Source organism: Pseudopodoces humilis, chromosome 3 (genome assembly GCF_049639895.1).
Source record: "Pseudopodoces humilis isolate 2021_Gansu_Grassland_sample_001 chromosome 3, ASM4963989v1, whole genome shotgun sequence".
In the NCBI taxonomy this organism is placed as follows: domain Eukaryota; kingdom Metazoa; phylum Chordata; class Aves; order Passeriformes; family Paridae; genus Pseudopodoces; species Pseudopodoces humilis.
Window position 1 is genome coordinate 292,992 of NC_142202.1, and position 25,724 is coordinate 318,715.

The 25,724-nt window shown below is 52.7% G+C and overlaps 2 protein-coding genes across 8 annotated transcripts in view; both read left to right on the plus strand.

Annotated features, from left to right (window-relative positions):
- Window positions 1-22,346, plus strand: part of CFAP61 (cilia and flagella associated protein 61) — a 92,497-nt gene extending 70,151 nt beyond the window's left edge. For 6 of the 7 annotated variants that reach the window (XM_088052518.1, XM_088052517.1, XM_088052516.1 and 3 more), the window contains 4 exons: window positions 185-390; window positions 11,784-11,874; window positions 14,286-14,421; window positions 22,152-22,346. In XM_088052518.1, the coding sequence (XP_087908644.1) occupies window positions 185-390; window positions 11,784-11,874; window positions 14,286-14,421; window positions 22,152-22,258 (540 nt within the window). In that variant the 3' untranslated portion in view covers window positions 22,259-22,346. Of the gene's footprint in view, window positions 1-184; window positions 391-11,783; window positions 11,875-14,285; window positions 14,422-22,151 lie in introns of those variants that run through there. The other variant, XM_088052521.1, reaches the window with a different exon arrangement.
- On the plus strand, window positions 16,448-17,791 carry INSM1 (INSM transcriptional repressor 1). Its single transcript, XM_088053485.1, has one exon. The coding sequence runs from the start codon at window positions 16,448-16,450 to the stop codon at window positions 17,789-17,791; it is 1,344 nt and encodes a 447-aa protein (XP_087909611.1).
- Window positions 22,347-25,724: the final 3,378 nt, after the last annotated feature.

A 25,724-nucleotide genomic window follows, 5' to 3' on the forward strand; every position in this document is an offset into this window, starting at 1 on the left:
GTCTGCAGCGGCTGGTGCTGCCCCTGGGGTGGGCAGGAGCCACAGTCTGTGTCCCAGGCTCAGTGACGTGCCCCCTGGGCCTCGGCTCTAACAGAGGGGCTCTGGGTGTCGAGCAGCGAGAGCTCCGGCCGTGTGCCAGGTCAGCACTTCCATCCCCCGGCTCGGCTGCTGTGCTCTGTTCCAGGGCATGGAGATCGTGACCGGGGACGCTGCTGCCGGGAATTACTTCAGGATGCGCTTGAGCAGATACAGGATGGTGGACAGCATCACCTGCTTTGCCAAGGAACCCTTCCCTGTCCCCAACTACATCTGCTTGTACGGCCAGCACGAGCGCCTGCTCAATGACCTGTGCTACCGCTGGAGGGCCGGGCAGCTCTCAGACCTCTACAGGTGACAGGAGCTCGTCCTTGTGCACAAAGTCTACCTTCGGGCACAATTTAAAGTTTGCCTTGTTACGCTTTGTCTTTTGGCTGTTTTCCCGTGGAACAAAGAGGTAGAAAAACAGAATTGAAAATATTTTCCGTTATTTAGCAAAATTTTTGGTAAAAATGCAAGTCCTGGAGACCTTGCTGGAAAGAGCTGTGTGTTTGAGATGTACTCGGAGGAGGAGCAGTGTTTTATTTGACTATCTTTTATCTGAATGAGCATTTCAGTGTCTTTATCACTTTTGTTTAGAATATTCAGTAGGTTAATCATTAAGCTGAACAATCCTTTATTTCTGAAGACTCGTGTTCAAAAGTTGCTTTTAAAAGTATTTTTGTTGCTTTGAATCAAATTTTTAAGCCAGAGGTTTGTAGGGAGATTTTAAATAACTCATGGTGATAGTCATGCTCAACAACTTGCCTCCTTTGATCTGATGAGAGAGACTGAAGGGGGGGCTTGGTTAGTTCTAGTCATGTGCCATCTCCTCTGAGAGAATGCTTCATTGCTTTTGATTTTCATTTAAAGAAATCTCACACGAATGGTGTGTTGGAACATAAACTGTCACAGATGGAGTAGTGAAGTGCTGCTTTACATCAGCTGGGTAGAGACAGAAAGCCAGGCTCAGGAACAAATGATCAGTTTTTATTGTGATACAAAGCTGACAGTGGTGTCTGAAAGATTTCCAGGTTTGATTTTGTTCTATTTACAAGCGATTAGAAGAAAGGCACAAATGGTAGCCAAATTTTCAGATTAAACATTATTTAGGTAACAGTTTGTAAAAGTTTGTTGTGAAGGGTGTGCTGTGGTCCAGAAGATGCTTGTGAATTATTGCTGCCAAAGGGCTTGATTACCATTTCTAGCAAATGTTGGGGCTGTTTTGCAAGAGAGGAACGGGGCACAGCAGAAGTGAAGTTCACCTGAACAGCCCTCTGCCAGTGGGTGTTCCAGAGGGTGACACAAGTGCAGGAGAGATGGGCTGAGACAGAAGGTGATTCCATCTCCTTGTCACAGCTCAGGGTGATCAGACATCTGGAGCTCTGGAAGAACTCCCTAGTCAGGCTGTGGCCAGGTGCCATCAGTCCTTTCCTGGGGCATTACAGGATGTGAGCTCACCTTTTCTGTGAACCACACTGAGGTTTGGTCGGGGCACCTTGCTAAATGCACCAGCAAGTTTCACACCAGTAGCAGCATCTGGAGGAATAAATCATCCTGCTTTGGGATTTCAGCCTGCAGCACAGATAGCAGTATTTTCCTGACCTTGACCAAAGGATCACTGGTGCTGCACAGAGGGACGCCACGTATCAGGGCCTCATCACATCCCTTCAGCTCTCCTTAATTAGGGATGATGAACCAATTTTGGACTTGTCTTTTACAGCCTTTAGACGGTGATGTTGTTTGGGACCTTTTGCCTCATTATTTTATCTTACCTCTCATTAGCCTGTGGCAGAATTCCTGAATTACAGTTGCCAGGTTTTTCTTATCTGGTTGTTTTATTGCCTCCAGTCATTTTCAGTCTTCTTTCTACCTTATCTTTAGATAGGTTTGTTCCTTCTCTCCTTGCTCTTTGGTCATATGAATGAAATCCCATATGTTGCTCTGCAGCAGTGAACATATGCTGCTCTTTAATCCACTTTCACACACACACAGAGAGCTTGGTATTCCTGTTACACATGTCCATCCTGTGAGGAGGGAGCACTCTCCAGCAGGTGTAACAGGTAAACTGCCTGGCATCCCCATGGAGCAGTCCTGGAACACAGCAAGCTGGCACAGGAACCTGCTGCTTTCAGGAGGACGTGGAGCAGCAGAGGAAGGCTGGCAGTGTAAGGTATTCTCATAATGTATCACATCTACATCCCCACAGTGCAGTGTCACATAAAATGCACATACATGTGTGTGCAGGGTGCAATAGACACTGCTAAAAGCAAGCCATGAGAAGACTGTTAGAAATCCATTACACTGAAAAGTGGTTCAGCATCTCTTGTGAGTTGTCCCGAGACTTCCATGTAGAGAAAAAGTGGTTGGCTTTTGGTGCAGAATAGGAAAATGCATTCACTGATTTCTGTGTGTGTGATAAAAGAACAACTGTTTTGGGCCTTGTTCATGTGGTCTGTAAGGATCCCACGTGAGTTACAAACCTGATGTTAGGACTGAGTTCCTCTCTTTGACTTTCAAAACCTTCTTTTTAAACTAGTATGTAACGCTTGCATCCACGTCTACTGGTAAGATGTGAAGTGCCCTTAGTGAAAAGAAAATACAGACTGTGAAAATGTGGTGTGCTCTAGTTAAGCTTGTAAACTTGATAGTTCGAAACATCTGTTCCCCTCCTCTCTTCTTTATGCCTCTCTTTTGGGAAGAGCCTTCCTACGAGGAAAGAAAGTGCAGTGTTTTAATCTTTTGGTCTGCATTTAGATCTCCCAGCGTGGCATCTCGTTCCAGGAATGGACACAGTGGAACAGCTGTCACCTGGGAGCTAATTTATTTCTGTGTAGCATGCAAATTATCTTTTAAATAATTAGAGACTTCACCTAGCAGTGAATTTCCTCACTGATTTGTGTTCAGTGTAAGAGCTGAAAGTTAACCCCATGCTACCGGATTTCCTGGCCAGAATGTGCCAGAGCCATTCTAAATTAGCTTTAACAACAGGCCCCCGAGATCCAGCAGACTTGACAAAGTCACCCCTTCCTGTCGTGTGCCCGGAGCCACAGCTAACGGGAATAACGAGAGAAACATTTCCTTTTGTCTGGAGAAAAGTTCCATTGATTTGGGTACGAGTTCAGTGGGGCTAAGAGCTGCAGGACTTGACCCACAACCGAAGGAAGCATTGCTGCTCTGCCCCAGTAGCTGGCTCTCGGAGGAGGTGGAGCAGGCACACATTGCCCTCCCTCCCTGTTGCCTCGTGCCATGCAGTGGGTGCTCTCCCTGCACCTGGGCCTGCAGCCAGTGTATTGCTGAGCAGAGGGGCCTGACACTGCAGTTCTTCTGTGCCAGGCCAGGAAAAAACGGAGGAGCCAAAGACTCGTCACCCCTGTGAGCTGAAGGGCATTACTCACTAGATTTGGAATCCACTTAAGGAAGGAGTTTCTGCAATTTTTATCCATTTCCCATCAGGCTGCATCTCAAAAAGTCAGCTAGAATTTGAGTCCCCAAGAGCAAGGCTCTTTCTTGTGGAGAGTCTTCTCCTGAAGGAAAAAGGAAGCAAATTCCAGTGGTGTGCCCTGAAGGGCTGTACAGCCCATGCTGTACACCATGCTCCTACCCCCCTCGCTTGCTGAAAGGCCTTCAGATTATTTCCATTATTATTGCCCTAGCAGCAGATAAAAGAGAGGGGTGGGGAGAAAGGTCTGAAGGTTTTTTTCTTTCCTTTTTAAGTTTATAGATTTACTGGTCATGAGTCCTCCACACTGCTTCACAGAGGAGGAATGCAACCAGCCAGTGACCCCCTTTTGTGTCCTCTTGCGCTGATGGCAGCTGCAAGGCAGTTGCCAAGTTATGGAACATCTCCTCTGAGCGGTGGAATCTCCCTCTGCTGCAGCTTAAGTACAAACCAGATAATTAGAGGGGTCTCCTGATACTTGGCAACCAAACGAATGCTCACTGGCATCATGCCTTTAATATGAGGTAGAAGTGCTTCATGTAAGCTTCATTTGGCATTAATGAAAATCAAATCTAACATAAATGCATAAAAATCTGACCCACTAGTTTCTAAAATACTTAAGGAGCCCGTCTTGCAAATGAGGTGTGAGAGGCTTTTACTTGGGCTTTTGTAATTGTGTATTAATGAGCTCATTGTGAGCCAGGAGCTGCAGAAGTCGCTGGTTGTGTCTCAGTCGTGGGGCAGTGGCAGTGGCAGCACGGGCAGGGGCGCGGGGTCAGGCCTGGGGAGCAGTGCACAAAGGCAGGGCACGTTTTAATGAGGGAGCAGCACACAAACCCCACAGGCACTGGCATCCAGGCAGTGTTATTTGTCATTTTTTTGTTTCAATAGCTTTGTTTCCAGCATTTTAAGGACTTGTCAAACTGGACAATTTGCTTGCTCTGCAAGGGGTCTTGGGCACCGTCAGTGGGGAGAAGCCCCCAGAAGACGTGACCGGAGCTTTTTGGCGAGGAGTTGGGAGAGTGGGTTTTATGGCAGCGCTTGTGCGTGGGACAAAGAGCACGGGGGGTTTAGGTGAATTGCAGTCACAAAGGAATGTTTTTCCCAGTGCCAGAATGCAGGTAGGATTCAGTGTTCACTGAGGAAGGGAATAGGCAGTCCAGGCATGGATCTGTGGAGGTCCACGCCAGGTGGCCCTCGGCACACGTGCCTGTGTGCTGCTGTCCAGGAGCTGGGCACCCTGAAGAAAATCACACCAAGTGGCACCAGGTACTGACAGCCCATAGAGCACGAGGCTGCCAAACATGCAGCAGGAATATGTGAAAGGAGTCAGGCTCCCTTTCCTGACAGGCTTTGGAAATTCCGCCCAGACACTGTAAACGTGGATAACAGCACCGGATGTTTCCTTGGCTGCTCTCTTCAAACCCTTTTATTTTCACATTGGATTTTCATGTTGGCTGTACGAGCTAAATGCTCGAAAGCACTTTGAGCTGCATGAACAGCATTCGCTTATTTTGAAGCAACCATTTAGGTTTTTCCACTGAAGTTCAATTCCCACATCCTGGTGCTGTTAACATTAGGCTGAAGGTGATCTGTTAAGCAGTGTCGTTCAGTGAGACTGTTAAGCAGAAGCACCACACTGGACTGTTTATTGACTCAACGCTAATAAAGCTCACAATGTAACAGATGCATTAAGGAAAAGAAGAACATTTTGTGTTTTCAGCATTACTGTTAAGAGGTAGAGAGAACTTCATTGCTTACAGGCTGGATAATCAGTAATTATTTAAACATGAAATGTATGCTACATAGAAAAGCTGGTTTTAACCCAGGCCTTGTGAAATGAGGAGTGGTTGTTTGTTAAGAGGAGCACTAGAACGCCCCGCTGCTGGCTGGAATCTGCTGGATCCCACACCATTAGCACACTGGGATTACATTTGAGGGATTCCACCTTAGGCTTTTTTTCATCAGGCAGACGGTCAGACGTTTTTTTCTGCGGAGTTAAAAAAGACCAGAAAGGAACTGCAGCAGGTAGTGAGCATGACTGAGAGGGACTAGTGCTGCTCTGTACATTCTGCAGCCTCATTAGTGGGAAATGTGTGCTTTTCCTGAAGAGAGAGACGGGGTGAGGGAAGAGGAAGATGTTGAAGGGGTATCAGAGCACTAACGGCTTTCTCGCTCCCGGAATTAGCTGTGTGCCGCTAACCCCGCGCTGCGCTGGTACAGCTGCACTTCCAGAGCAAATCGATACAAATGGCTGCAGATTTCCAGATATTAATGTAGGTTTAAAGGAGCAGCTAACTCACCAATGAAGAGACATGTTACTAAGAAACCCCACGTTCAAATTAGTAAGTTAAAGCTTGTCGGCTGAGCACTGCCACATTAATTTGCAGCTGAACCTCGCTGATTCATATTAGTACTTATGCAAACCATTATGAATGATTGAACTCTGAATCCATAAACAATTGCAGAAAAGCAATCATACCCCTGCACACAACCTGTTTGATGATTTTGTGCCTCGGGTTTAATTTCCTTTAAATTGTTTTCCATAATACATTATGTGTGAAATGGTACTATGTGAAAAAAATGCAGGAAGCCTGATTTCAGGGTCAGCCACAAAGTGCTCATGGAGAGAGCACCGACAGCAGTGCTTCTGTGCCAGCTTTAAAGAGAACAGAGGTTAGAAAGTTCAGAGAGCAGTTCAGTGAGAGTCAGTAGAACACGACTGCTGTGATCTACTGAGGTGTCTAAACCTCACCAAATGCCAGTGCTGAAATCACAGAGTCTCTCCTGAGGACACTTAGGAGAACAGGAAAGGGCTGCATTATCTCAAAACCAGCATCTGCTTTCTGAAGGTGCCTCTGGGTACAGTGCTGTAACATTTCCAGGATATTAAAACCGCAGCAAACAGAGCTGATTTATCAGTCGTGATGGATCACTGGTGTATTGGAAGGGAGGATGCTGGTGAGTGCTGCAGTGTCACCCCCTGACATCGGCAGGTCCCTGCAGCACCACCCTCAAGGAGGCCTGGAGTCTAGTGGCCATTTTTACAGAACAAGAATTGTAAGAGCAGTTGGCCTTTGCTCTGGTTTGCCATTGCAGCTGTGTTCAAAAGGGGATCGTAAACCACGAGGTTTAAACCAGTCATCTTCCAAAGACAAGACATTGCAGGTTCTGTGAGAAGAGGTAAAAGAGCACAGCCTTCCTGTCCAGGGTTTGCTTCTCAAAAGGGACAAAAGAAATGTCAGCTTGTGAATCTGTGAGCACTGTTGTGACTTTGTAAACTGTTTAGTGGGTTCACTCAGAGATTTGTTGTCTATAAGGCTGTTTTATTTCGCTTCACTAATTACCAGGTCAGAGCAGTATCAGAGTCCTGGATCACTGAATTTAACAGAAGATATTCAGACACCTGGACAAGCAAGTGTTCAGGGAGCAGAACTGCAGAGCAAGGACATAAAGACCCTTCTTGCTACAAACAGGCTGTTGGTTCACGTTTGCTGTTCAGCAGTTGTAGGTGAATGTTAAGAAATTGCAGGTCAGGGGATGTGTTATGTCCTTTGTGCAGAAGAACAGTGCTGTCAGGTGGTGCTCTAGGGGATTTTACACAAACTGGTCTTGCTTTTTACCTATGTAAACAAGCTCTCTTTCGAAATTATTGGTCAGATGGATGCAGGAAATGCTCAGTGGAACATTTATTTATATTGTCTTTAAATTAACACACTATTATTCCTCGTCCAGCTCTCCAAGGTATATCAGGAAATATTTTGTATCTTTTGCTGGTATTACCATATCTTCATAATTAAGAGTCTTAAAGACATGCATTTATTGTTCTCAAAACAACAGATTTTGAATTTTCCTGGCAAGATGGGATGTTCCATCTTGTGTGCTTGTGTCAGAGGAAAGACTTTTGCTCATCTGCAAGCTGTGGTTGGGAAGTATTATCAGGATGGCCTGAAAATTAAAATTGCATTGCATCTTATCCCTCCACGATACTTTACTCTTCCCACTCTTGAGAAGTGGAAGTCCCTGTGTAGGCACTCCTGGCATAATTGCGTTCCACTCGAGCCCATGTCAGCTGAACGGCTTCCATCTCCTCTGTGCCTGTTGTGCTGGGGTGATTCCCATCCTGGGATGTGTGAGCAGCAGCCTTTCTCTGCCTGGCTGGGCTCTCAGCACTGGAGGGTTTGGCCATCATGTGCCAAAGGCACCGCTGAGACTCGGCTTCCACAGTCCACCAGAGCCATCCACACGTGCTGGAGAATGACTTTGTGTGTCTTGAGGTCTGAGGATTTGAGAAGGGACAGAGTGTCTTCCAGGTGTAGCTAGTACATCCCGGAGAATTTTGCATTTCAAGCATTACATTTCTTCTTAGAAAAGAAATTTCAACCTAGGAAAGTGAACATCTCTCTTAAAAATTCCCCACATTGTACAAAGCTCAGGAGGCTACAGAGAGGGAAGGAGATTCTCCACTCCTCACAGATTACCAGGAGCTTAGGTTGATCAGTGACTCTGCCTGTATTATGTACTAAAAGCCATGGTGTTCGTACTAAAAGCTGCTCTGTGTGTGCTCACAGTGCTGGTGCTGAGGACACAGCCAGCACCAGAGGGCCTCCGGGCTTAGTGGCACCGAGGGCACGGCACTGGTGACTCGTGCATGGCTTTGGGAAGAAACAAAGGGGATTTCAGGAGATCTGTATTCAGGATTGCTTAGAGACGTCTACTGAGAGCTGCAGACTCGTCCCACATCATAAGCTGAGTTTCTGAGCTTCCCCTGAGCACGTGTGTGTCGGTGGAAGAGCAGGGGTAGGAGGGATGTGAGGAGTCCAATTTGGGTTTGTCGTTTCCGTGCAAGTTCTGAGCAGCGTAAGAACAGCCGCAGCCACATCATCCTCCCAGCCTGTGCTCACTGCCAGTCTGCAGAGGGGTTTTTCAAAGGCACCATCACGGGGTGCCACCTGCCCTTTGAGCTGTGGAAAATCATCTCCTGATCCCAGCCTCCTTGCAGCGAGAAGGCACCAGAGCACCAGCACAGCTCAGGGATCAGAGTTGGTCCCTGGAACTGACCCTAGGCCAGAGGAGCACAGGGCATTTGGCACGGACAAGCTCCCCTGAAGGCAGGAGATGTACCACAGAGCTGAAATTACTCATCTCTTTTTTCGTCTTTATAACTTGCTTTTTGTTTTGTCCTTGTACAAAACAAGGGTGTTACTCTGAAGGTTTTTCATTCGGTTTTTAAGATTTTCTGGCTTCACACCTTGCTGCCAGTGCTATACCCCGTGCCACCAGACCTGACTCAGATGGCAGCTCAGTGTTGGGTCCTTGCTGCCAGGACATAGAACCATATTCCACAGGGACAGAAGCTTTTTATCCAGAGGTGGTGCAAAGGAAACGGAGGGTAACTCTAGGCAGCTCTCAGACGGACAGCCACGTGTGTGCTCCATTTTTGCTTGCTAGCAGTGCCCAGCTCTGTCCATTTTATTTTTATTTCTTGCAAAGGGAAGGATTCTGTGCCTTCTGTACAGGACACCACTAACTATTTGCTTCCTCCTTGCCTCTCATTCTAGTGTAGGCTACACCTCACAAGTGAGGCAGAACAGACTTGAAATCTTGTTTGTCAATGAAAGGTGAGAGCAGCTCCTTAGCAGTGTGAAGGATGTTGTTCATTGTCTTCTGCCCATTCCATCCCAGCCAGCCTTCCCACGGTGGCTGCCACTGCCATGAAGGCTGTTCCAGCAGGGATCCCCGCTAGGAAGTGACCAAGTTTGCACACCCCTTCTGCTGCTGGCAGACACTGTCATCTTGTACATATTGAGCCTGATCACTCTGGCAGGTTATGAAAGACTAAATGGTGCAAACACATGTGGCAGATGCCGTTCTCGTGATGGCAGAGGAGCGCTGAGCCCCTGTTGGGAGCGTGCCAGCTCCGTCTCGTACACTGAAGAGCTTTATACTTTGAAGCCTTCCACGGCTTGCCCTGAGGGACTGCCGCTGAAGTGGTAATAAAATTCAGAATGAGCCTCAGAAAGTCAACTTGTTGGTTTCAAATGGGGTTTTTCATTATTAAGCTTCCCTTTAGCAGCCATATGTAGAGCTGCTCTGTCAAAAATACCATGTTCCCCCGGAGAAAGGTGATTTGAACTGAAAAGATAAATGGAAGCACAGAGCCGGCAAAGAAAGTGAATTGCTTGTGTGAGCTGAATCTCCAAATGGCCCTCGGTGTTCTTCAGGTGAAGGGAAGTGAAGGAAGTCTGGGAGTAAATGTTGGTTACTAGGAGCTCCTTCTGGCAGTCTGTCTAGAAAATATGGGCAAGGCATTCTCTGCTCCCCAAACCAGGCATTTTATTGGCATTAAAGATTCCAAACTGGGTGGCACATTTCAGGTTTTGAGCTCCAAATCTGCGGATATTGACAGGAACAGTAAAGCTGTGGTTATAGATGGAGCTGGTGACAATAACAGGAATACGTAGTGCCCCTGAAACATTTATAAAGAGCATTAAGTGCAACACCTTGGTGAGGCAGGTGAGCCCCTTAACTGAGGTAAGGCAGTTGGGAAGGCTGCAGCTCAGTTGAGAGAGGAAATCATCTGCTCAGGGTTGTAGTCAAAATTAAGATGCCAGCTTGAAGACAAAACATTTGGCCGGTGGAACACAGCTTTTACCACAGCATATCAGGAAAGACAGAGTCCTTAATTACCTTAATGTATTCTTGTTTAACATCTCCCTTTCTCTCTCTTTGCTGTTTATTATCAACAGTGAGTTAAAGGTTTGTGTTGGGTGGGGTTTTTCTTCTGAAATTGAAGGGGTTTAAAATATTATGGGATACTGTGTTTTTCTCCAGCTCTCTGCACACCGTTGGGGTGTGCAGTTACTGAAACAAGGATCCTTAACGCTGAGCTCATCCTTTCTAACCAGCATATCTGAATGAGCAGGCAAGCGTCAGTCCCAGTAACTCCTGGGCTGGGCACTTGCTAAAGCAAGGATGTGGTGCTTGGAATGGTGTCCATAAATATTTATACTGTGAAAAGGTGTGTGGGAGAGAGAGCCCTGCTGTGCTGGAGACAGCCCCAGCCAGCCTGGCATGCAGAGGGGAATGGGGTGCCGAGGCAGAGAGGGGCCAAGCACGTGGACATCCAGCCGAGCTCTGCCGGGTGCGCAGAGCATTTCAGTGGGTGTGAACGGAGAACTGAGGTGTCTTTCAGAGCAGGAGGGGGAAATCCTGCCCTTGGACATGGAGGAAGTAGAATCTGCAGAGAGGAAACTGCACATTAGTTCTCTGTGGGCAGATATCTCAGGATGATGAAATCTGTGGAGCGTGTTTAAGTTGCCTTATGCAGGTGCTCACTTAAAGGCCCCACAGCTGAAGCAGGTGAGAAAGTTCCTGTGCTCCCGAGGGCAGTGCCAGCGTCCTGCTGCCGTTCCCAAGGCGTGAGTGTTGGTGGCAAGCACACAAATGCCCCCCTCTCCCAAGCTCCCGGGTGAGCCTGCTGACATCTGCTCGGTCATTACGAGGATGAGCGGGGGCACCTCCTGACCGCAGCGAGCATTAACAAGAATTACACTCCGAGCATCTCACCCGAGCTGGAAAAATTATCTTTCATTATAAAGAGAAGTAAATTACAGCTTTGTAATCTGGCTGCCCTCGGTTACATTTACAGCCAGGAGGTTCTACAGGGAGCAGTGCCCTCTGCATCTTTTTCTTCCTGTTTCATGGAAGAATGCTGCTGTGAATGCTGTCACTGAAAGAAAAAGTTACAAGAACCTCCTCCTCAAATCGGTTCTATTTAGCTTCGTCACACTAGTGCAAAGAACATATTGCAGCGCTGTGGTGGCCTGTTTTTCTGGCTTTTATTAATCCAGAAACCTTAATGATGAACAACATTTGTGTCATTGTCTACACAAATTTAATTTGTTTATGCAGCAGTTCAGTTAATCCTGCAATCTGCTTTTCTCAAATGAGGACAGATAATGGAGACACCGTTCTTTACAGGTCTTCAGGCTTTTAAATTCTGATAAAATCAGGATTCTTCACTGGGTCTTGCCACAGCTCTGAATTAAGCCACTTTAAATGTAATTACTGAAGCTGGCTGTACATCAGGAACATCCATTAAAAGAATTGATTGACCATGCTGTTACAAGGAGGCATTTTATGAACAAACGATCACGATGGGTCCAGAACTGTAATTTATGAAGGCAAAAAAGCAGGTAAATACTTTATTAGTGGTTAATGAGAGGCTCACAAGATAACTAAATTTCTTCTTTTTTTTTCCCAGCTACTTCAGGGAACCTTGGTCCATGGCCATCTATCACGATCGGTTTATTGATCTGCAGAAGGAACTGCGCCAAACCCTGATGTCAGAACAGGTAAGAAGAACGACTGGCGAGTGCATTTTATTATTTAGGTAATTTGTTAGTGTTGTTCACTTTGGTTTCTTCTCCCATCTTTATCCTGAAGCTTTATGTTTCTGTTTACCTCTCTCTTCGGGGAAGCCTGAGCAGCACTGTGTACCTCACAGAGGGGGGGCCACCACGTACAGCACAGTGTTGAGTTTTCTTGTTTGGGCATATTCTCAAATCTGCCAGTAGAACTTGAACTCACTCCATTGTCCTTCACTGCATTTTTGCACTGTAGCTGCAATTTAGTACAAGTACCCAGTGGAATCTGGAGCCTGGCTTGTCCATGTATCCCCTTGGGTTCAGGAGTGTTCCCTAATAGGAGCACGCTATGGGCCATCCTACACCTGTCTCAGCTGAGCCTGTGGGTAGATTTTTCAACACCTACCCACAGGGCATGGCTTTTGTAATCCAAAGGGTGAAAGCAACTGGCTTTTTCAGTGATAAGTGGATTTCCTGAATAAGGGTGAAATTAAAACGTTTGCTAATGCTGTGTATAGCTTTGGCCCTAGCACCACAGACAGAGGCATAAAGGCTCAGCAGCCTGGAACTGCCTGCCCAAAATCCAAAGTCACTGTGCTCCATGGGGAGAACTAATAACAGCAGGTGTCCAGCAGCCCCCAAAGCTGCCTCCCTCACACCCTGAGCAACTTCTGGCTGATCCCAAACTGAGTTTGTGGTATGATCTCGGTTCCAATACCCACTACCTGGGATCAGTTAACCCTGCCCCTGCTCACACTGCTGCTGCCTTTGTTTAACCCCATGTGGTTCCAGATGGTGGCACTGGGTTTTAAACATGTGCTCATGGAGTTTTTGACTGCGTGGAAAACAAACAGAATTGCGTGTAGATGGAGGCAGGGTGGCAGGAGGAAGGGAGAGAGGTTACGGAGCCCGTGGGCCACCCATCTCCAGGGCCCTACGCTGCCACATCCTGGCTGCAGCCACGGGTGCTCAGCCCTACCTCCTCCCCGAAGGGCTCAGAACAATTTGCCTCCTGTTGTCCTGACTCAGAAAGGGCCTTGGTGCACTTTAATTTGGGGTCTCTTGGAAGACAAAGGAGCTTACAAAATTAAGTTCTGCGCAGAATGAGTAGCCTGATTTGAAGTGTTTTTCTTGCCATCATTCAAACATATTTCTCATGCTGTAAGTTGGAACAACCCGAGTGAGAGGGGAATTTGTGCCCTAAAAATGAAGGACTCACTTGCCTTACCCTGTCTTTGTGGCAGCAGTCCTGACTCAGACAGCCAGTCTCCCTGCACGGGCTGGGAGCAGCTCTGTGTGAGTCAGGATTGTTCCTATGGACACAGGTGATGGTATCTGCATTTGAATGAAAATTTGGCATTTTGGACTTTTATTTTTTTTTCACGGTGATTTTAACTATATTTACTAAAAATTATTTCAACTGTATTTGCAAAATGTCACCTTTTATGTTTTCATTGGGTGTTACTTCTGTGCACGTTGCCAGATCCAGAGTAGGTACCATGTGCTCATGCAGTGCCTCTTAAATGCCTCAGGACTGGCTGTATTTCTATTTGAATTAAGAGACCCTACTATCTTTGCCTCTTGTTGCTCATATTCTAGCTCATTTCAGCATGCAGAAAAATTACTAACGAAGTGTAAAAATGAAGGGAAGAGATGCTTAAGAGCTGTGGGTGTAAGTGCACAGAAGTCAGATATTTCCGGTTAGATTCCAGAGAAAGTGGGAATCGGTGTCCTGCAAACATGGGTAGTATTTACAGAAATGTTTGCTAATGGAAGCACTGACCGCATAGAGAAGCCGGTTATGTTCTGGGGCCGGGCCCCGCGCGTTTAGCCCGTGTTGGAATTGTCACCCGAGGCTGCCGTGGCTCCGGCAGGGCCGCTGGCGCGGGCCGTGTTTACCCCTCGGGGATCGCAGCCTTGTGTTTGCTCCGGCGGTGCAAACATGCAGATGGCAGGGCTGGGGCTGCACCTCCATCAGCTGCTGGATGCTGCCGCACGCCGGGGGCACACGAGCCGTGCCAGACCTTCCGGAACAGCGCTTGGCGTCCGGCAGGATAATGGATGGCCTGCTGCTCCGGCTGCAGCTGGGCCGCGCCGGGGCTCGCTGAAAAGCCACGGTAAATACAGGCCACGGAGCGGGGGAATTCCTCTGGCGAAACCCCTCTGGCAGGCCGTGTCGGGACAGCCGGGGGCTCCGCGCGGGCTCGTTCCACACAGCCCTCGCACCCGCGGCAGGTCGTGAGGGAGGGAGAGGCGAACAAGCAGTGGAGCGCCACCGGCCGCAGTGTGCCACCGGTGTGAGCCCTCTCCGTGCCCCGGTGCCCCCGTGTCCCGGCCCCGACGTGTTTCCAGAGCCCGCTGCCCCGCTCCGTGCCCTGTCTGACCGCTCTGTCCCGCAGGTGGCCGGCCAGAGCCCCGAGCACAAACCCGGCCCAAAGCCGGCATTCCGGGAGCCCGTCCTGCGCTACCTGCGCCAGCACCGCGCCCAGCTGCCCATGTACGCCCCGACCGACCTCTACAGACTGCCGGCTGCAGGTAAGAGACACGGCGGGGCAGCCTCGGGCCTCGGGCCGCAGCCGGGCCTGCGGGTCCCGGTGTGGAACCGTGCGGTGAGGAGGGGTCTCGGTGTGGAGCCCCGCGGTGAGGAGGGGTCTCGGTGTGGAACCGTGCAGTGAGGAGGGGTCTCGGTGTGGAACCCCGCAGTGAGGAGGGGTCTCGGTGTGGAGCCCCGCGGTGAGGAGGGGTCTCGGTGTGGAACCGTGCAGTGAGGAGGGGTCTCGGTGTGGAACTCTGGCGTAAGGAGGGGTCTCGGTGTGGAGCCCCGCGGTGAGGAGGGGTCTCGGTGTGGAACCCCGCAGTGAGGAGGGGTCTCGGTGTGGAACCGTGCAGTGAGGAGGGGTCTCGGTGTGGAACCGTGCGGTGAGGAGGGGTCTCGGTGTGGAACCGTGCAGTGAGGAGGGGTCTCGGTGTGGAACCGTGCAGTGAGGAGGGGTCTCGGTGTGGAGCCCCGCAGTGAGGAGGGGTCTCGGTGTGGAGCCCCGCGGTGAGGAGGGGTCTCGGTGTGGAACTCTGGCGTGAGGAGGGGTCTCGGTGTGGAACCCCGCAGTGAGGAGGGGTCTCGGTGTGGAGCCCCGCGGTGAGGAGGGGTCTCGGTGTGGAGCCCCGCAGTGCAGGGGGGTCTCGGTGTGGAGCCCCGCGGTGAGGAGGGGTCTCGGTGTGGAGCCGTGCAGTGAGGAGGGGTCTCGGTGTGGAGCCCCGCGGTGAGGAGGGGTCTCGGTGTGGAGCCCCGCGGTGAGGAGGGGTCTCGGTGTGGAGCCCCGCGGTGAGGAGGGGTCTCGGTGCACAGCCCCGGCGGGGGGGCGGCGGCGCGTGCCCGCGGGCCCGCAGCTGTATGCTAATGTCCCGCGGCCCCGCCCCGCCGCACGCCTGTCCCAGCGGGCGGGCGGGGCGGCCCCTCGACCCCCCTCCGCCGCTCGGCCCGGCCCGGCGGGGGGGTGTCCGGGGGAGCGGCGGCCCCCGGCGCCCCCCGCTCGCCGCCCTTTGTGCCGAGGGTCGCGCAGCTTTATGCTAATGGCGCGCACAAAGGCGCGCGCGGGGGGGCCCCGCTCGCTCGCGTGCCGCCCGCGTGCCCCGCGCCCCCCACAAAGGGCCCGGGGGGGCGGGAGGCGCTGCCCGCGCGCGCCCCGCTCCCGCCACCTGCGGGCGGCCCCGCGAGCCCCCGCGCGCCGCCGCGGACAAAGGGCTGCGGCCCGGGGCCGGCCCCGCCGCGGCTGCACCTGCCGCATCCTCGGGGCTTCGGCCGCGCTTGCCGAGACACCGACCGCGGCGTGCGGGAGCGCGGGGAGCGGGCACCCCCTCTGCCCGACGCGCAGCGTTTGGGGCTGAAACCGAGCGCCGCCGTCGCCGTCCCTCGCCTGTTCCGGGAACCGGGCCGGACCCGTTAGGGTCAGAGTTAAGAGTAACAAGTTCGGTTACCACCGGGCCGGGGCTGTCGCTCCGCCTGCTCCGACCCCGCAGTAGCGCGGAGCCGTTCCGTTCGCAGGGTTACCGGGCTCGGCCGGGCCCCGATGACCCGTTCGTTATTTCTCCCGCTCGGACAAAGCCGTCGCTGGCCACCTGCTGCCGCCGTCGGGCATCACCCCCGGCGGGCAGCACCGCTCCCCTCTGTGCCGCCGCCGTCACAAGCGCCACTTTCGCGTCCTCCTGCGCCGAGCTCCCCTCTCCCCGCACCCCGGTGCCGGCCGCCCCCGCAAGCAGTGCGCCCGCCGGGAGCGGACGGCGCTCCGTGCCGAGCCTGCCGGCCCCGCTGCCCGCCCCGCTGCCGGCGCGGGGGGCGGCACACAAAGGCCGCGCGTGCCGGGCGGGCGCGGGGGCGGGGCCGGGCGTGTGCCGGGCCGGGCTCAGGGGCGGCCGCGCCGCCGCCGCCGCCGCTGATTGGCCCGGCCCCCCGCCGCCGGCCCGAACAATGGCCCCGGCCCGCTTAAAGGCGGCGGCGCCCGCGCCGGGGGCAGAGGGGGGCGCCCCCCGTCGCGGCCGCCGCCGGCCCGGAGCCGGCGCGAAGATGCCCCGGGGCTTCCTGGTGAAGCGCAGCCGGCGGCCCACCCCCGTGTCCTACCGGGCGCGCTGCTGCCGCGAGGCCGCCGCCGGCCCGCCGCTCCCAGCCGGCGCCGCCCCGCCGCCCGCCTGCCCCGCCGCGCCGCCGCCCCCGCCGCGGGACTCGCCGCCGCCGGTGCCGTTCGGGACGCCCGATGCCGCCGTGCAGGCGCTGTACAGCCCCACGCGGCCCGTTAGCAGGGACAAGTACCTGGAGCGCGGCTTCAGCCTGGGCTCGCCCGTCTCGGCCGAGTCCTTCCCCGCGCCGGCCGTGCCCGGCACCATGGACCCGATCCTCTTCGCCCCGGCTGACCTCAAGCTCTGGGCCGCTGCTGGCCACGCCGAGCCGCCCGCCGCCCACCCCGGCCCCGGTGGAGCCCCCGCGCCGCCCGCCCCGGCCGCGCCGCCAGCCTCGGGCCGCCCGCTGCCCGCCAAGCGCCCGCCGGGCGCGTCCGAAGCCGGGCGGCAGAAGGCTCCGTCGAGCAAGAAGACGAAGGCGATCCGCAAGCTGACCTTCGAGGACGAAGTGACCACCTCTCCCGTGCTGGGGCTGCGCATCAAGGAGGGTCCGGTGGAGGCGCCGGCCAAGGCACGGGGCGGCTGCGCCCGTCCGCTGGGCGAGTTCATCTGCCAGCTCTGCAAGGAGGAGTACGGGGACCCCTTCGCGCTGGCGCAGCATCGCTGCTCCCGTATCGTCCGGGTGGAGTACCGCTGCCCCGAGTGCGACAAGGTCTTCTCCTGCCCCGCCAACCTCGCCTCCCACCGGCGCTGGCACAAACCGCGTCCACCCGCTACCAAGAGCGGCCCCGAGGCGGGCCGGGCACCGGCCGCGGGCCCGGGCTCGGCCCCGGCGGAGGAGACGCCGAAGGAGGCGAGCGGCGGCAGCGGCAGCGAGCGGGACACACCGAGCCCTGGCGGAGCCTCGGAGGCCGGCTCCGAGGAGGGGCTCTTCGAGTGTCCCCGCTGCGCCAAGCGGTTCCGCCGGCAAGCCTACCTGCGCAAGCACCTGCTGGGGCACGCCGCACCGGCACCCGCACCGGCCCCGGCACCCGCACCGGCCCCGGAACCCAGCGCCGAGGAGCTGCCTGCCTCCGAGTGCCGCCTCTGCCCCGTCTGTGGGGAGACCTTCCCCAGCAAGAGCAGCCAGGAGCGGCACCTGCGCCTCCTGCACGCCGCCCAGGTCTTCCCCTGCAAGTACTGCCCGGCCACCTTCTACAGCTCTCCCGGCCTCACCCGGCACATCAACAAGTGCCACCCCTCGGAGAACCGGCAGGTCATCCTGCTCCAGGTGCCGCTGCGCCCCGCCTGCTGAGCCGCCCGTGCCTTCCCCGCCGCCCCGCGCCGCTCCCCCGGGGCAGCCACACGATTAGCTTTAATACGGCTTGTGACCTGCTGGAATCTGGCTTTACACTTACCTTCCCGGGGTCTCTCTCTTCTTTTTCTTTTTTCTTTTTTTTATTTTGTTGTTTTGTTTTGTTTTGTTTTTTTTAAATTTTGTTTCTTCGCTCTGGTTTTTATCGATGTGAACAGATCAAACTGCTCGAGAGAAACGAGCGTTTCCTTTAGTGTAGCCACAAATGCCTTGACTCTGCTGTTGATGGTCTCCAGAAAATGCTGTAGAAACTGCCTTAACTGTGACATGCCAACTTTCTGTTCGTTTTGCCCTAAGGTAGCTCATGCGTTGTCTATCTGTATATGTTGGTTTGAGTAATTATGTTATTTATTCGTTATTTATTTATATTAATTATGAAGATTGATATTATTTGATTGCAGATATTCTAAAGTGCTTTTTTTGTCTCCCCACCTGCCATTTCACTGTGCGTTTTAGAAGATCTTTTTTTCTTAAGAGATCTGCTAAAAAGGTTTTAACTTTTATACCTAGAATAACACATGATCTTAACCATTTTATCCTGTGCAACCAACAGCTCTTACTTTTAGATGCAATCTCTTTTTCTACACACATTATTTTCTTAACTGTTAGCTATTTATAGAGTGCTTCGATAGAACTGTTTCAACTGTATAATTATTTACTATTCAAATAAAATATTTTCAAATTCAAACGTGCCCCCACCTCTTCTGCTTCTCCCTGCCGGGCTGGCCCTGGGGGCTCGGGGGGGGCTGGCACCCGGCTCCGCACTGCAGCTGGCAGGGTGCCTCCGTAGGCACCAGCCTGCTCTGCGCCGCTTGACAAGATTAATTAAAAAGGAATTAAAGGGAGGAGAAGAGCAGGGTGCGGCGTGGCTGCTCGGGGGGAAGGCTGCCCTCGGAGCAAAAAGGGGTCCCCTGGCCGTGGGCTGGAGCCCCAGCCCGGCACCGGGCGCAGCGAGAGCTGCCAGGGACCTTCCCTGGAAGGTGTTGCAGGGAAAGCTCGAGGAGAGGCAGCACCTGTAAGCAGAGAGCTGGTAGAAATCCTTGCCTAGGAGGGCTGTGCTGTTTGCTGGGTGGCTGCTGCGTGTGCTTGGCGCCGAGGTGTGGAGCTCAGCAGAGCAGCAGCATCCTGCTTTGGCTGTCGGCTGTGAGCCTGGTGCAAGGAAGGGCAGGCATTTCTCTGTTTCCTGGTAGGGCTGGAGCCAGCTCCTGCCTGGTCCTTGTGCCCTGCAGTGGGGTTTCTGCAGCATCCTTCAGTAACTGTATATAGATATGTATGTATCTGTGCAGATAGATCCATCTCCAGGGCTCGTGTTTATATGTGGGGATCTGATGGGTTTGGTCAGATTTGTAGTAAAATCTGTGTAAGTGGGGATGGTATGTGCTGGGTTTGTGAAACCCCTCTCACAGACAGGTCTTGTATGCACCTGTATAATCCTCCCCCTTTGCCAGCAGGAGCAGGTACGGAGCTAACTTCATGGCATGCAAATCTGCTTGGCAGTCCCAAGAGCAAATCCCTGCTCCCAAACTCTGGTGTATGATGGGCCAGGGGGCTCTGAGGGCTTGGTGTGAGCATAGAGGCTGCTCTGTCTTGGGGTAGCAATGCCTTTGAGGCTTTGGCTCCCTGGAAGAGGTTTCCAGCCTGTTTCTGCCATTTCCTCTCACCTAAAGGCTCCTAACCGTGATTCACTGTGGGAAGGGCAGGTGGTGGAGCTTCCTGGAGAAAAGTTTCCCAGGAACTGGCTGAGTATTCTATGATAAAGCAAAGGTTGTAGAGAGAGAACATCTTCCTAGAGAAAGCTTTGTTTTTTTTTCTTCTTCCATCAGGATGAACAGTACCAGTGTTTGGGTATGCTCCTGGTGTCTTGACTCTAAGAAACAAAACTGGTAGTGCCAGGGCTGACTTCAGGCATAGGCAGAGCTGTGGTTGTAGCTGTAAATCGATATACTGGAAAGGAGCACAGTCTGAGAGGCACAGGCAGCAAAGCCTGCCTGGCAAGAGGTTCAGTTTTGCCTTTCCTGGCTTCCCTGGCCTTGGAAAGCCCCAGATCCTGGGTTGTCACAGACGGTGTCGCAGCTGTCCTTGGAGCAGGCTTTCCACTCCCTGAGGGGACTTTGCCAGCTCATGTGGCCGTCCTCTGGGGCCACTGGACACCATTTCCAGAACTATGCCCGCCACATCCTCTGGAGAAGCCTAATGGCTCCATCCACTGTCACAGCAGTGTCCCTGCTGAAATCCGTGCTCAAAGCCTGTGGCGCCAACAGGACACAAAATAACAGCTTCATACCGCTGTCCATTTCCTAACAATCAAATAAATCCACGTCTGTCCTGCTAAGAACCAGCTGGAATTTGTGGGGGCCCGAATTCCCCAGGATTTTTGAACTGTCTTGGTAACCGGGCACCGACTATTGCATCTCCTGCTGAGCAGAAAGGGTGATCAGTGGAGACTCCTGTGTTGGGGAGGAGTAAGGGCGGCGTACACTGGAAATGGCTCTGTTCACAAACATCCTGTAAAAGGGGCGTAATTTGCTTTTGGCATCCCTGGGCTGCAGCAGCTTGGGCAGGGCTGCTGTGCCTTTGTGTCTGCAGCCTTTCTCCCTCGTCTGCACCGCAGGGTCCTTGTGAGGGGGAGCCCTGACTGCCCGAGGGGTTTCTGGAGAGGTTCCTTGTGAGGGTGAGACTGCCCGAGGGGTTCTGCAGGGAGCCATCAGCATCAGTGTTTTGCATCTCTTGCCACCTGGCAGTAAAGGGCATTGCAGATGCCGGGACAGATCACAAAGCCTCCCACTCACACCAGCATCCTTTGGACAGCATTTTCGGGGTGGATCTGTCCCTGCCGCTTACCGGTTCCTGCCTTGCACCATCCCACTCCCCGTGCCCCCTGCACCGGGCCTGTGCTGGGCTCTGTCTCCTGCTCTGTGTCGGTGAAGTCCCAAGCCCGGGTGTAGCTCGGTGGCTGTCCCGGGGGCCGAGCAGTCCGGCTGAAGCCGGGGTGCTCTCAGTAGCAGCCCCTGGGAATGCAGGTGTTGCCTGGTGGGTGCCAGGTCCTGGCAGCACGGCCGGCCAGCGCTGCGCAAACAAAGCCTCCTGCTGTCAGCCAACAAATCAATTGCTGATGGCTCTCGGTGCATCCAGCAGGAACAGGTTTGGGCACCACGGAAAACACTGATCCTGCCCCGAGCGTGATGCAGTGGAGGTAGCTGGCACAGAGGCTGCTCACGCTCTGTGCGTTCGGGCAGAGGGGTTTGCCCGCTGTGCCGGAGCCTTCCTCCTCTCTGAGCACACCGAGAGCCAAATGCGTGGTCTGGGACCGAGTGTTGTGAGCACAGGGAAAGGAACTGGGAGATGAGATAGAGGAACCTGCCGGCTCCTGAGAAATGCAGCACGGACACCATCCCTGCGCCAGAGCTCAGAGCTGCTGGGGAGCTGGGGCCAGCTGCTCCTGTCCACAGGGGAAGGCTGGCTGGAGGCTGCTTGTTCTCGGGGGAGGTTTTTACAAGTTCTGGTACCAACACCACGGTCCCTCGCAGCCATCAGTGCAGTAAGGCATTTGTCAGCTGCCTCGCTGGATGGGCTCACTGGGAAACACAGCTGCGCTCAGCTCAAGGTTTTGGGGGGCCCTGCCCAGCACCTCCCGTCTGTTTTTAGGGTGGGCAGCTGGGAGGTATCCATGGGATTGGGACAAGCCTGGAAACAGGACAAAGATGGGCTTTTGCCTTGGATTTCAGACTCTTCCTCACACAACACAAGCCTGTTTAAAAAGCGGCATTGCTGTTGATGAGCTGGGAAATGGCTCGTGGAGTCACAGATGTTTCTCTGGGGCGTGCAGTGCCTGCAGGGTGCCACAGGGCGCTGTGGTTTGCTGCTGCTAACACACCCCCATCGCTCCCGGGTCAGGAGTGCTGGGTTGCGGTGTGTTTTGGGCTGGGTTGCGGTGTGTTTTGGGCTGGGTGGGACAGCAGTTCCCTGAAGCACCCGGGCAGCTCCCCTCGGTGAAGGATCCAGGTGTGCAGGTACATCCTGCATGTGGCATTAAACACCTCAGATCCTTCCATGCAGGGAAGAAGCCTCATTAGGGCTATAAATGGTTTTAATAAAATGTCATTTACGGTCCACATAACAAAGGTCTGCCTCTGGCAACATTTGATGCATCGATCATTGAGATGGGACATGCCAAGCGTGGGCTGTCCTGTGGTACCGGCTCCACACCAGACCACCACCAGGCTCGGTTCTTAGCTGTGCCATTGGGTGCAGGTGCTGGGCTGCCCGCAGAGCTGCTCTGACCGTGCTGTTTTCTCCTCAGCAGGCAGCCAGGGACCGAAGCCGGGCAGAGCCGGGCACGGCGGCAGCAGCGGGAGCCCCGCAGCGGCACAGGGACCCTCCCAGGAGCGCATCCTCCCGACACGGTAATTGGGATTTGCCAGGCCTGCTTAAACCACCTGTTCCTCTCAGAAATAAACCGCTCTTCTAAAGGTCTAATAAAGTCCCCTGGCAGCTCTGGAGGCGAGGGCATGCAGAGCCCAGCTCCTGTGCTGTGCCGCTCTGCTGAGGCTTTTCAGCCTTCCTTGGGGAATAATGGGGAAGGGGAGTGATGGGGAGGATTTAACCAGAGCAGAGGCTCTGCTGCTGTGGGCACTGGGCTGGGGGAGAGAGGGAGCATGGCTCAGCTGCAGGTTAAAACAGTTCTGCTTTCTCAGGGTATGGGGCCGTGGTGTGTTTATTGGCTCATTTTACAGTGTTTTAGAGGGAAATTGCCTGTAGTGCAATACCAGTTCAATGACAAATGTGAGGAAAATGATGTACAGCTGGGGGCATCTGAGCTGGGAGGTTTTGGGTTAGTTACACACACAGAAGAAAATCAGAATTTATTACATACAATAAATTATATTTTGCATTTGCCCGTGGGTCCCTGGAAGTGTCCAAGGCCAGGTCGGATGGGGTTCAGAGCTTGGGATAGTGGAAGGTGCCCACAGCAAGGGGCTGCAATGAGATGAACTTTATTGCTCCCTTCTAACCCAAACTATTCTAGGATTCTGTGATAAAAGAAATGTTAAAAATATATTCCTTTTACAGCAGTATATTCTATATAGATGATCTACATAAGTAGAATTCAGAATATGTAGATCATGTATATTATGTGTATTATATCAAAGCATATTATATTATACAATAGATACTAATATATGTCTGTTAAGTATTGCCACTTAGACAATGCATATTAAATATATTATCTACAACACATAATATCATATATGCATTATACATAATTACTGATACATCACCAATGTTGATGTAATGAAACACTCTTGTCTGACAGGAGGTTTTGCCAGCTCTGCAGCCAGGATTTGTGTGCTGTGGAGGACAGTGTAGCTGCTCATATGTGTGCATATCCACTGTACATACATAGTCTGAAATACAGTTTTTGTATCCATATACTGCACTGAATATTTCATGATGCACATCATTAATGTGCCAAATATTGCGTGTTCATTATATCATGTTATACGGAATTCATACATCACTGATATGATTTATATACTTCTCTTATATACATTTTTAAATAAAAGTGTACTGCACATATATGCACACAGTATTACAGTTAGCAAAGTAATGTTATAGTTTATGTCATATGTACATATAGCTAGAACATATACCAAGGATATGTGCTTATATAGATATACCTGTATAATATAAAGGTTGTATTAACCTATAACCAATTTTTGAATAGAATTATTACCTTTATAGTCAGTATTTAATATTCAAAGCCAGGTATTAATAAGATAAAATATATAGTGCATATATTATATAATACATAGTAAAATATATAATGCATATCACATTATATACCTTGTATTATACCTAAATTACAGATCACAGATTGCATATATTTTCCTTAATGTAATAATATATACTCATTGTATCTGTATTTAATACCTATAACATATGCTGTAGCTAATAGAAACATACAGACAGGCATAACATCAAATATTAGATATGCAATTTGAAATACTGTAGCATGTAATATATAGAACATAAGATATAATATATTATATTATATATATAATATATATAATCTCTAATGTATTTTCTGTAGTTAAAGAGATCATATTAATAGGCATAGGAATAAGCTAATACCTATACAAACGTTTGTAAAAAATGTTAGGCAGCCTTTTAAAGCTGAATGAAGGTACAATTAGAGGTGATATTTGGAGGAAATTCTTGGCTGTGAGGGTGGCAAGGCACAGGTTTCCAGAGAAGCTGTGGCTGCCCCAGTCCTGGAAGTGTTCCAAGGCATGTTGGGCAGGGTTTGGAGCAACCTGGGATGGTGGAAGGTGTCCCTGCCCATGGCAAAGGTGGTGGGATGAGATGAGCTTTAGGTTCCTTTCCAACACAATCCATTCTGGCACTCCATGGTAAGTATAAACTAGTCTATATTTTATTTAATTTAGTAAATTATTTTTCATGCCATTTCCGTGCCTGCAGCCGCAGGTGCAGGGCTGGGGGTGCCTTGGGCTCACATTCCTGCCCCGTGCTGGGCTGGCTCTGCCAGTGCTGCTGCAGCCCCGTGGCTGGGGCCGTGTCCTGCCTGGTGGGGCCATGTGTCCCTGGCCCTGTGCTGTCCCTGGTCCCATGTGTCCCTGGTCCTGTGGGGTCCCTGGTCCCATGTGTCCCTGGTCCCATGTGTCCCTGGTCCTGTGGGTGCCCCTGGTCCCATGGTGTCCCTGGTCCCATGGTGTCCCTGGTCCTGTGGGTGTCCCTGGTCCTGTGGGTGTCCCTGGTCCCGTGGTGTCCCTGGTCCCATGGTGTCCCTGGTCCTGTGGGTGTCCCTGGTCCTGTGGGTGTCCCTGGTCCCGTGGTGTCCCTGGCCCCGTGCTGTCCCTGGTCCCGTGTGTCCCTGGTCCCGTGGTGTCCCTGGTCCCATGGTGTCCCTGGCCCCGTGCTGTCCCTGGTCCCATGGTGTCCCTGGTCCCATGGTGTCCCTGGTCCCGTGGTGTCCCTGGTCCCATGGTGTCCCTGGTCCCGTGCTGTCCCTGGTCCCATGGTGTCCCTGGTCCCATGTGTCCCTGGTCCTGTGGGTGAGTGAGTGCCCCCGGTCCCGTGGTGTCCCTGGTCCCTTGGTGTCCCTGGTCCCATGGTGTCCCTGGTCCCGTGGTGTCCCTGGTCCCGTGGGTGTCCCTGGTCCTGTGGGTGCCCCTGGTCCCGTGGTGCCCCTGGTCCCATGGTGTCCCTGGTCCTGTGGATGTCCCTGGTCCCATGGTGCCCCTGGTCCCATGGTGTCCCTGGTCCCATGGTGTCCCTGGTCCTATGGGTGCCCCCGGTCCCGTGGTGTCCCTGGTCCCGTGGGTGCCCCCGGTCCCGTGGTGCCGGTGCCAGGCCCTCAGCTGTGTGGGAGCTGCGTGCCCTCTGTCTGGAGCCTGCCCCACGCCCGCCTGCTGCTGCCAGGGCAGCGGGACAGCAGCTGTGCCAGCCCTGGTGCGGGCACCGCCGGCTCAGAGCGCTGCCAGCACGGCCCCTGAGCCGTGAGCCCAGCCTGCTCTCCACCCGCTCCAGGGTGCTGGGCCTGGGGCAGGGATCCTCCTGGGGAAAGGCAGGTGGAAACCAGGTTCCAAACAGCTCCTTAGTGTGTGCACATTCACTTCTGCAAGTAAGTATCTTATCTGGAGCTAGCTGGATAAACTCTCCATTTCTAGTTTAGAGCACCTGAAAGCAGTTTAGGAGAGGACTTTGCTGTGGCTCTTCAGCAAAGGAAGGGAGATTTCCTTTGTCTTTTCAGATGTCATTATGGCTGAGTGCAGCCCCTGCATTTGCTCTAGGAATGCTCCTCTGTAGAGGAGAAAATCACCATTACAAACCTCTTATTTTTAATACTGCTGCT

Coding starts and splice junctions, on each gene's coding strand:
- INSM1 (XM_088053485.1), top strand. CDS start 16,448: ATGCCCCGGGGCTTCCTGGTGAAGCGCAGCCGGCGGCCCACCCCCGTG.